Here is a 12,434-nt window from a genome sequence, read left to right on the forward strand (position 1 = left end):
GGTTCCATGTAGAACCCTTGCTACAGACGGTTCTACATGGAACCAAAAAGGGTGCTACCTGGAACCAAAATGGGTTCTACCGAAGAACCCTTTTAACCTTTTTTCTAAGAGTGTAGGGTGTCCAGAGGAGGGCCAGGCCAGGGGGAGGAGTGGAGGAAAAGCAGGGGAATCTTTATTTTCAACGGCTGTCCAGCTAGGGACCTGGGTGGAGACACAATGGGAATACTCTCCACTGGGGAAAGGCTGGAGGCTTGGTGGATATGGTTACTACCAAAGTGTGTTTGACCTCTTTTGGAATAGGGGGGAAAAAACATAGTTGGGATACTGTCATTAAACGTACCGGTCTGTAAAACTGACCCTTTTTAGGTGGCTCTAACACCCGAAAAGTGTCCCCATTCAACCCTAGAGGTAGAAGAGTGACTGTGTGTGGCCACTGTGGACATTCCTTGAATCCATCCATCTACTTGACACCACAATCAATATGGCTATCCATCTCCCAACACTCAACTTAGTCTTAGCTCTTTCTAGTAGACCCTTATCCAGACTGATCTGCGCAAATTTCACTTCACCGGTTGCACTACAGGGTCTTTACCTGGCACTCACAAAAACAGAGCATTTCTGAAGTAGTCTGTCAACTGACCTATTGGACTGTACTATGAATAAAAAAAATGGATGGGTGCTAAAGATGTAGGATCTTAATTTGAGCCAGTTTGCTACAGCAGGAGAATAATCTTGCAGCAACAGGAAATGTGAATTATTATGTGGTTTATAATTATTGGACATTTTTTGTAGGGGTTGATGCATTTTTCGTAAGGGAAAATCAAGTCTGAAATTTCAAAGTGGAAATTACAAACTTCAGAAGCCTTTACAAACCTCAAATATACTCCAAGTTTTAAATTGCCTGCATTGGGTGATCAAGTTAAGATCCAACATCTGTGCTGCTTACCTTGCTGTTGAGGTAGAGGAGAAGCTGGCGGAGCTGGAGGGTCTTCAGGGCCATGGGGTTTTCGAACAGGTAACACAGGACACAGAGAAGAATAGAGTTAGCAAAAGATCAGTGACACCAAAAAGAACGATGCTAAAACGGGATGCTTTGGTACTGTTCTGACACTCTGTCTCAACGCTTGTGTACTCCTTCAGTTTGAGAAGCACATGATCTTTCTAGCTTACAGGGAAATGTAAATCGATCCCCAGTCCATAACACATATGAAGCAATATATTTTTAATTTATCTAAAATAGGCCTACCTGAGCTAACAGATATAGAACAGACAGTGGCCTGTACAGTAGTACTACAAATTAACACCTATATGACCGTGGCGTGGTCACAGTCCCCCAGACAGTGAATGAACACCTATATGACCGTGGCGTGGTCACAGTCCCCCAGACAGTGAATGAACACCTATATGACCGTGGCGTGGTCACAGTCCCCCAGACAGTGAATGAACACCTATATGACTGTGGCGTGGTCACAGTCCCCCAGACAGTGAATGAACACCTATATGACCGTGGTGTGGTCACAGTCCCCCAGACAGTGAATGAACACCTATATGACTGTGGCGTGGTCACAGTCCCCCAGACAGTGAATGAACACCTATATGACCGTGGCGTGGTCACAGTCCCCCAGACAGTGAATGAACATTGATCAAGTGGTGTGTATTTGCTTAATCCGCCACAGGGTATCATCATTCTATACTTTAATCTGAGAATACACTGTGTCCTCCACCTCTATCAAACTTGAAGGACACAGTCTTTCTGTCCACTTCACAGGTATCTACGCGGTAATCAATGTTTCATAACACTGACACTGTGCTGAAAAAGACTTAATGACTGACAAGCAAACAAAACGCAGGCCAGTAATAGCCTATTACGTTGTCACGAACAAGCTTTAGGATACCCTCCATGTCATGGTATTGTCCTCGGTCTGTTGGTGAAAAGGCTTGAGAATAGGATGAGACTACCGCATTCAGATGACAATATGATGCAGTTCCAAACGTGTCTCTGGCATTTAGCATAAAATTAGAGACTTTATTATCAGACGAGAGACAAGGGAGTCTGTGTATTATCAAACTGCAATAAAATGATTCTCATTAATATACTTCACAGCTTTGAACTAATTTAAATCATGTTTTAAAGTTCATCGAATAAAGTACCTTTAATTTCCCCTTCGGCAAATGACTTTCCGGGGTTAAAAAGAAAGACCGAACGAGAGGTAGTCTAATTAAACTTCTAATTCCCCGGAGGTTGGACAGAATGGCTTCAGTTCCAGTTCAGCGAGTGAAATCACAAGAGAGAGGGATTATTCAAAACAGGGTGATGACATGGGTGAGATTAGGCTGTTTTTGATTCCCTGGCAGTCAGATCAGCTCTGCGTCAAGTTAAAGATAGAATTTGGGAAAGCTTGAAGTTAAAGCTAGAAGTTTTTTTTGTGTTAAACGGCAGCCCTGCTATATACCATTAAAACAGATTTCCAGATCGCAGATTGTGCCTTTAAGGAAGACAGATGAAAAGACACCAGCTGAATAAATGATCAACGCATGGTGAGGTATAGAGCATGAACAACACTTTAACTAGGCCTAGGATATTATAGGACTCATACAAGCTAAAGCGACAGTCTTTTCAACACAAGCGACTTCAATCAAATTCTTTCATGTCAGCTACTTGGTCAAATATTCTTAGCACGTCCTTAGTTAGAGCAAACAGCTGTAAAACAAAACCTCACAATATAACATGTTAGAAAGAAACGTGTTACAGTACAAGAGGTGGAGCTCTGAATAAGTAACGACAATGCACCAGACGAAACATGAGCGTGGGAGAGATCCATAAAGGTAAACATTTTTTTTAATTATTAGCCCACTGTTGACACTGCATTTGGCCGGTGACACTTTGCTTCTTGAAATTCCAATATCTTTAAAACTTGACTGCTGACATACAAAACATTTTGGGGCTGTATCAACAGTGGACTAATGAAAAACCACTCAAAAACAACCTTTTGGTGTTTGTTTCCCTTTAACAACAGGTAAGCCATTCAGCCCAAGGAGAACAGAGAACCGGCGTGTGGGTAGGATGTAGGATCAGTGGGAACAGGAGGAAGAGATGCTCAAAGCCTATCTGTCTGTCACAGGCACAACAAACACCTGACTCACAGGACACAGACCTCTCTCAGTTCCTCTATCACCCTACAGTACACATTTATGAGAAACCAAGCACACAGTGTGTGTGTGTGTGTGTGTGTGTGTGTGTGTGTGTGTGTGTGTGTGTGTGTGTGTGTGTGTGTGTGTGTGTGTGTGTGTGTGTGTGTACAATATGATCATGTCTACGCGTGAGCGTGTGCCTACGTAGGCCTGCTGAATACCTGTAGGACCAGCGGCTGTAGACAGGCTGGGAGACACCACTCTTTACACTGTCCATGATGCTGTATCAGCCAGTCTAGGTGTATGATAGATAGTCAGTCCAGCAGCAGCTCTGGTAATGTATGGTACTCCCAACCCGGTCCAGTCAGTCTGAAGGTCTACCTGAAGCTCCAACTACAACCCTGCTACCCTGCAGCCAGGAGGGAGTCCCAGCGCCACACAGCTGAGGGTGAGGTCTCTGAGTAGCAGCAGTTGCCATGACGCCACACTTGAGGCTAGCCTCTGAACACAACACAGTGAACCCACAGGGATTTGTTAGAGGAGTCTAAATGTGGCGTGAGTTCATGCCAAGACAAAATACTGGGCATAAAATCCCTAAACTTGGTCCTCTGACTTAGTTACATGTCTGTCTTTCTTCAGTTTCTAAGATGTATCAGATATATAGACTGATAGGCCACGTACTAAAACTGGACATGACTGTATCGGAATAGCTAAAAATGCTTTCTGCAGAACTCCACAGACGCCATTTCCTCTGACTCAGAGGGATATATTTCACAGATCAAAACCGCAGACCATTGACACAAACTGAAGTTAACAACAATTGGGAAAGTTTCCGTTTTGTGGGCTTTAGCCTAGGCCCAGTATCTTAAGTAAAATATTCCAACACTTTTATTTTGACAGAAAATGCCAGAACATGGAATTTGCTTAGTCATAGCAAAATGAACCAAACTCTTTCTTGTCAATGTGAAACAACTTTATTATGGTTTTCTGCCTTTCTACATAGGCTTTCCTTATATGCTCCTTGTATCCATGTAAGTAGAGCGGTTTCTGGATGACAACCACAGTTACTCCCAATTACCGGAAGTATAAACAAACAACCGTCTCATTCCTTAAACTGGCAAGAAGTGGGGGACCTTGATCCTGTTGCTAGGAGACCACAGGACCTTTAAGTCATATCGTCTTCTGTGTGTGTACGTGTGTTTGAATGCGCGTGCCAGCGAAGGGAAAATGGCATTCTCCTCAGCTGAGGGCAATCTGGGGAATGATTCACCTGAGAGTAATTAAACACTGTCAAAACAAATGACGGAAACAAGAGCTAAGCGTCGACTGGTAAGCACTCTAAAGCACCGCCTTACGTCCATATAACAATGATGAAAACCCAAAGACCGGAACTACAGAAGCTCGTTATCTCATGCATCCCATTGAGTCACGGCAGGTTCTTCGGTCTACACGCAGAATCGGCCCACGGGAGATTAGGTAGGCTAAAATGATGTAGCCTACATGATACAGTTCAGAACCAGCCGTCCTATTGCAAATACCCCAAAAAAATTCTCTGTCTGTCAGACCCTGACTCAACTGGGTGGATTGTCCAAGCCACTGCGGAGGCATGTGTTCGGAATGTGCTGGAAAACAGGAAGTAAATTGCACCTAATTTTCTACCCTGTTGAAACGGCTTTCTCACCCACAGGTCTTGTACAGTTAGATACTTGAGGTCCAGCTGGTTTGTTCTAGGTCTGCCGAGCCATTGTGAAATAGGGATACAACAACCACACCTTTATGGAAGGGGAATTACTGATACTGATACTGATTTAAGACACATTTGAATTAAACCAGGAACAATTTTCCTACAGCAGACTGAATGGTAACTGATTTTGAGTGAGACTGTGAGTGCATGACTATCTTTGGTCACTGACCATGATAATCGTGTGCACTATACCTTACAGACACCCTGATTTTCATTTGTCCATCCATGCACTTGTTCAGTACAGTTTCATGTGCTGCATTTTTCCCTCTACTCTGAGGTTTGTGGTATCAGCCTCAGATGTTGCTGTGTTAAGGTCACTTTCCACCTCTCTGTTCAGCTCTTAAAACAGACACTCGCATCCTCTGCCAATTGAGTCACCCAAGCATGAAACCCACAGCAGAGAGAAGAGAGCCTCAGTTGCCCTTACGGAGAAAGAGAAAAGGATAGGCTACTGGAAAGGGCTTGAGAGATAGGTGAGATGTTTTACATGCCAGGATTTAAAACTCCCGTGTTTCCTCTCTGAACAGACCTTGCAGCTGTGCTATCTGTGTGCATGACTGCTGTCCACTAACAAACAGTGTCTGGGTGTTTGGGGGGGCTTGGACATGGTGGCGAACCAGGCCTGGTGTGTTTTTGCCTGCCAAACACAGGCTCCGGGTTTCCGTTAGCCGGTAAATGGCAGCTTTCTGTACAAAATAAAATAAAAAGCCGCTAAATAAAATTTCAACCGGACAAATTGTCCTGAAAAAAAAATCTAATCATCTATTGCAAAATCATTATTTTTAGGTATTGATGAAGATGCCAGTCGATGTGCTCCAACTTCATAGGCAAATACACTTCATTTGGTTAATAAATCCTCAAGCTGCTTGGAAATTTGTGTCGGTGTGTGTTTCTATGTTTACTCATGCAAAAGACGCGAGGTCCTCACAAGGGGCTTCGGCTAAATGTACCCCGACTGGGCAAAATTGGCGAAGATTGTGTTGATTAACCCTGTTTCCAGTGTGCCCGTCGAGAGGGGATTCTTTCCCCAAACCAGAGTAAAGACGGCCTCAAGATCGCTCCTTCTTGAGGACAAAGTAACGAGGCTGATGTGCATCAAGCTGCTCCAAGGAGTTGGACAGTTTTGACTTCCCAACAGCAGCAGCAGCTCACTTTGATCAGGCCAAGGTCCGCCGCAAAAACGCAAGGAAATTAGAGCCAAATTATTATGTTTGACAAGCCCAGTCCTAGCAGTTCTGCTGCCACCCTAGGCAAGATCACCATGTATAGTAGGCCAGGCCTATATAGATTTGGAATGAATTGATAGACCAGAGTAGAGTAATGATGTGTATCATGCACTATTGGTGCATTTCAGTTGAGCTTATTCAGCAGCACTTAGAAACTAAACATTGAGCTTTGGAAACAAGTCCTTTCATAAATGCATGGCGCGGGCCACGTTTCACAGGAGCATTGTAAAATAAGCTTTCTGTTAATGAACCAGCTGTAACAAATGTTGTTTATTTACATATGGAATTTGATTGTCCAACACCAGTTTGATCATTTCTTCATTTTGTGGATGCCTAGAGTGGCCTCTTTCCACTGCTGTGGTGCTGAATCACAGCTGGATTTGGGAGCGAGGCGGGCTGGCCCTGGAGTTCATAGACAGACATGTTTTGTTATTTATTCGGCCTAATTAAAATCTTCACGCCTAGGTTAAATTAAAGTAGAGAGTCCTAGATTGTATTTGAAACTAGCTGTGGTTTGTTATTTATTAATTCAAATGTTCATACAAATAGGCTATAGGACAGGTCGTTTGCAAATAATATTATACAAATATTACATTTTGAAGTTGTGTTTTATTACTGTGTAGGCGACTTGTTCTTCTAGGCTAAATGTTTTTTCTTTTTTTAATGATATTCACTTACGATTTATAGCAGGGATGAAGACGCAATGGGCAATGTTTTGCTTTTCGATAAAACCTGTCATGCTGATATAAGAACATCATTGTACTTTATTTTATTAAAACTTTACATGGCTCATTTCTATTCTGTTAAGATTAATTACAATAATCTAAAATGTGCTTTTGAGCACCATGGGAGGACACCCTACCGGACATCCAATGCATATGGATGTCCGGTAAATTTCTCAAACATCCGGTAAATTAAAATCTTGCCGGTCACGGTGTCCGCCGCCAAATTTTCCTAACGGAAACCCTGCCCAGGCTACATGTCTGTTCCTTACACTAATCCTCTACACACATCATCTGAAAGACTACACAAGCAGATTACATCAAATAATCACAGTCCACATTGCAGCATTTAAACAGGAAAGGGTGGGAACTGCCCTCTGATTATATTCTCCTCTCAGGGTAAAAATGGACCTATGGATTTCACACTTTTTCTGCAGAGTTAACAGTAACCTCTTACGCACACAGCACCATGCTCTGCTCTCAGGGCACCTCTGGTCAGCACAGTCCTAATGCACTGACATCAAACAGACATCAATAGGAGTGCTGGGGGACCATAGGGGGAGTTGATTTCCCTCAGACAAGCCATTACATTAAGCACAGTGGCCTCAGTTGTGAAACTGATTGAGAAGCTAGTGTAAGACGAGGCAGGGAGAGGCATGCTCCAACATGTCAGTGTTTCCCCTGTATTCATAAAATGTTTTCAGTGTAAACTTAAACGACTAAAACCAGATATAAAGTATGCAGAAAAGATAATGAGGGTACATATTTTTAAATAAGATAATCATTGAACTATTGATTTTGTAATGTTTGAGTCACTCAGATAGCATAAGAATACAGCATAAGCCATGGCAAAATGTGTAGAATTGCATGAAATTTGCTTAAAAGTAGCTGTCCAGTGTTTCCAGATTAATATGAAATATGACCTATAATGAATTACAATATGAGTAAAATAGTTTTCCTTCCCAAAAAAATGTAATTAAGTATGCACAGCAGCTTTTCTGTGTTGGAATGGTTTAGGCATACCCCAACAACAGAATGGTGTGGGCATATACCGGTCATTAAAAAAAAATTATACAAGTAGACCACTGATTGGCCAGCTCAACCTCCTTAGGAGTAGTACATCATACTCCATGAGGAAATAGCAAGCATTTTTTTTAACGGTGTGTTTGAGATGCAAATTTTAAGTGTTTTTACTCCAATTTATGCTTTGGCCACAAATACGAGTATAGGACGAGTCAAGAACATTATTTGAATATGAGAATAGTATATAACAGAATATTAACTTTTAAAAGTGAGATTTTCACTGGACAGTTACTTTAAAACTGCACATTTTTTCTCAGTCCCATGGCAAAATGTGTAGAATTGTAGGAAAGGATTAGCAAGTTACTAGAGTAATGTCAGCACAAATATGGAAAACATCAGATCATGATAGAAATGTAACTTGGTGTTAACAGGTTATGCTAGCTAGCTAACGCTACTTTAATTTACTCATCAAAAGAACCATCATCTCGGGTGGAAAGTTGTCAGCACCTGATTCATCATCAGCTCAACAGTATAGCTGTCATTTAGCCATTATAGCTAACCATCTTTTTCTGCCCCAGGTGGGAAAATGTCGATGTGGCTGTAATTTATGCTTTGGCCACAAATACAAGTATAGGACGAGTCAACAATATTATTTTGGAGTTAACAGAATATAAACTTTTTAAAGTGAGATTTTCTCTGGCCAGTTACCTTAAAACTGCTAATGTTATCTCATCCCCATGGCAACATGTTTAGAATAGCATGAAACTAGCTATAAAACTGTAAAATGTTTTCTCTGCCCCATGGCAAAATGTGTAGAATTGCAGGAAATTATCTTTAAAACTGTAACATTTTGTCTCAGCGTCCAAGAGGGCCTCTAAAATGTTTGGTGGAAATCCTAGAGGAAACACTGGATTTATTTTTTTTATTTCACCTTTATTTAACCAGGTAGGCCAGTTGAGAACAAGTTCTCGTTTACAACTGCGACCTGGCCAAGATAAAGCAAAGCAGTGCGACAAAAACAACAACACAGAGTTACACATAAACAAACGTACAGTCAATAACACAAAATAAAATAAAAATAGAAAAATCTATGTACAGTGTGTGCAAATGTAGAAGAGTAGGGAGGTAGGCAATAAACAGGCCCTAGAGGCGAAAATAATGACAATTTAGCATTAATACTGGAGTGATAGATGTGCAGACGATGATGTGCAAGTAGAGATACTGGGGAGGAAAAGAGCAAGAGGGTAAGTAAAAATATGGGGATGAAGTAGTCGGGTGTGCCATTTACAGACTGGCTGTGTACAGGTACAGTGATCGGTAAGCTGCTCTGACAGCTGATGCTTAAAGTTAGAGAGGGATATAAGACTCCAGCTTCAGAGATTTTTGCAATTCGTTCCAGTCATTGGCAGCAGAGAACTGGAAGAAAAGGCGGCCAAAGGAAGTGTTGGCTTTGGGGATGATCAGTGAAATATACCTGCTGGAGCGCGTGCTATGGGTGGGTGTTGCTATGGTGACCAGTGAGCTGAGATAAGGCGGGGCTTTACCTAGCAAAGACTTACAGGCTGACTACACCGCTCGCGTCACGTGCGCGAGCTTTGCAAAATAAATGTAGAAATCTATATTATTCAATCATGGCACCCACACTGCTTGCGCGTGCCAACGAGCATCTGCGTTGCCAAGGGCTAAAATATAAGTCAGTTCTATTTGTAACGCAGATCGCGCTGCAAGTCCTGCCTCTCCCATCTGCTCATTGGTTTATAGAAACAGGTACCCACGTGCCATTTCCTCATTGTTTATACCCACATGGGTGACTGAAAGACGAACAAGGTAAGTGGCGGTAATGCACCTAATTTATGAAAGTTGCCAATCGCAATATAATGTCAAGAGAAGAAAAAGCCTAGAAGGAGAGATGACTAGAAACGATTCGGTTGACCGTTTTGTGTGTGGATTAATTGTCAGAGTAGAGGACCTTGTGCATTTCAGGTAAAATAACAACTCAATGTTTATATCCCAGGACAAATTAGCTAGCAACAGCAAGCTAGCTAAATAGGACAAATTAGCTAGCAAGTGCAAGCTAGCTAGCTAAATTTCCATAAATGTTTAATGCTTTTCGACCTGTCCCCAAATTAATGTAATTGGTTCAGGGTTTGTTTTGATATTTTAACCTGCGTGTCGTGATCGCGTTTGGTGTGGGGGACAAAATACATTTATGCACAATGGCGCACTGTAACGGCTGTCTTTAGAGAGAGTGGAGCAAAATGCAGCGGAGTTAGTGTTCATCGTATATTTAATGATCAAACGGACACTATACAATACAAAACAATAAACAGACAACCAAAACAGTCCTGTCACGTTTAACACAGTAACAAGAACAATTACCCACAAACCCCAAAGGAAAAGTAGGCTACTTATGTGTGACTCCCAATCAGCAATAACCCTCTACAGCTGTGCCTGATTGGAAGCCACACGGCCAAAATAAACGAAACAAACCAACCTACACACTTCTCTTCTGCCACGTCCTGACCCAACTACACCCTCTACTGGTCAGGACGTGACACGCACACACTCAGCCGGTTTGGGTTCCGTGTTATAGATGACCTGGAGCCAGTGGGTTTGGCGACGGATATGTAGTGAGGGCCAGCCAGCGAGAGCATGCAGGTCACAGTGGTGGGTAGTAAATGGGGCTTTGGTGATAAAACGGATGGCACTGTGATAGACTACATCCAGTTTGCTGAGTAGAGTGTTGGGGGCTATTTTGTAAATGACATCGCCAAAGTCGAGGATCGGGAGTGTAGTCAGTTTTACAAGGGCTTGGCGGCATGAGTGAAGGAGGCTTTGTTGCGAAATAGGAAGCCGATTCTAGATTTAATTTTGGATTGGAGATGCTTAATGTGAGTCTGGAAGGAGAGATTACAGTCTAACCAGACACCTAGGTATTTGTAGTTGTCCACATATTCTAGGTCAGAACCGTCCAGAGTAGTGATGCTAGTCTGGCGGGAGGGTGCGGGCAGCAATCGGTTGAAGAGCATGTACTTAGTTTTACTAGCATTTATACGCAGTTGGAGGCCACGGAACGAGTGTTGTATGGCATTGAAGCTCGTTTGGAGGTTTGTTAGAACAGTGTCCAAGAAACAAGCTAAAGTTATACCTCAGTATAAAAAGGGGATAAAGTCTGACCCTGGGAATTATAGGCCTGTATCTATCCTCTGTGTAACATCAAAGATCCTGGAGAGAATTGTTCATGAGAAAATGTATGAATATGTTAACAAACAGAGTTTAATATATGATTTTCAGTCGGGTTTTAGAAAAACATACTCCACTGATTCATGTCTACTTTACTTGACTGACTTCATCAGGAAAGAGATTGACGAGGGAAATCTGTGTGGAATGGTACTGCTTGACCTATAGAAGGCCTTTGATACAGTTAACCACTGTCTCCTAATCTCCAAACTGGAGGCACTGGGGTTAAGCAGTATCCCTCTAGGCTGGGTAAAGTTCTATTTATCAGGAAGGGAGCAAGTTGTAGAGGTTAATGGTTCACTGTCTCAGGCAAAACCAATGAGTTGTGGCGTTCCACAGGGGAGCGTGCTTGGGCCTCTGCTGTTTTATTGTATATTAACGATACGAAAGATGCTTGTTCTTGCTGTCTTTTTCTTTATGCGGATGACTCTACACTTCTGGTGTCTCACAAAAGTAAAACTATGTTGGAGAGCATACTTAGTACAGAGCTTACTAACATTAGCAAATGGCTTGGAGATAATAAGCTATCTCTGCACTTAGGGAAAACTGAAGCAATTACTTTTGGATCCAGACCTAAATTGTGTAGGTCGTCTGAAATCAGAGTGGAGTGGGTGAGGTGCTGACTCCTAAAACTCTGTTAGCTACTTGGGATGTATCCTTGATGGAAGCTTGGGAGGTGTGAGCATGGCCAATAAGGTGCTAGGGAAGGTTAATGCCAGGACTACGTTTTTGGCTAGAAAGTCCAAGCTGCTTGATAAGGACTCCATGAAAGTGCTAGCTACTGCCCTCATTCAATGCCATTTTGACTATGCTAGTACTTCCTGGTTTGAGGGCTTATCTAAACTTATGAAGGAGAAGCTCCAGATAGCCCAGAATAAGCTGATCAGGGTAGTATTGAAGTTGAGTCCACGTACTCACATAGGCAGGAGCTGCTTTCAGGAACTAAACTGGCTGCCTGTTGAGGCTAGGGTGTCCCAGATTAGACTAGGTTTGGTTTACAGGAGTATTTATGGTCTTGCGCCCAGATATCTATGTGATTACTTTCCTCGTGTTAGGGATGCATACAATCACAGCACCAGATCAGGTGTTGCTGATGTGTTCTTATACAGGTTCAGGAGTAATGCTGGGAAAGGTACTTTCTTGTATACTGGAGCCTCAGAATGGAATGAGTTGCCTCTGCCTATAAAAACAACGTCCTCTCTGGACAGCTTTAAAAATAAAGTAAAAATATGTTTGATGTCTTCTGTGCCCATATGAATAACCCCTATGATGTAACTGGAATGATGAGATAGATGTTCTTCTTCTATGTTTTTGTTTTATTATTTCACTGCCATACTGTGTTTTATC

General features: G+C 42.3%; 1 protein-coding gene across 3 annotated transcripts in view; it reads right to left on the reverse strand.

Annotated features, from left to right (window-relative positions):
- The window catches only part of tulp3 (TUB like protein 3), a 39,304-nt gene that overhangs the window by 23,923 nt on the left and 2,947 nt on the right, over positions 1 to 12,434 (reverse strand). For all 3 annotated transcript variants that reach the window (XM_014153594.2, XM_014153592.2, XM_014153596.2), the window contains exon 2: positions 947 to 988. In XM_014153594.2, coding sequence (XP_014009069.1) covers positions 947 to 988 — 42 coding nt within the window. The remainder of the gene's footprint in view (positions 1 to 946; positions 989 to 12,434) is intronic.

Source organism: Salmo salar, chromosome ssa17 (genome assembly GCF_905237065.1).
Source record: "Salmo salar chromosome ssa17, Ssal_v3.1, whole genome shotgun sequence".
NCBI classification, from domain to species: Eukaryota; Metazoa; Chordata; class Actinopteri; order Salmoniformes; family Salmonidae; genus Salmo; species Salmo salar.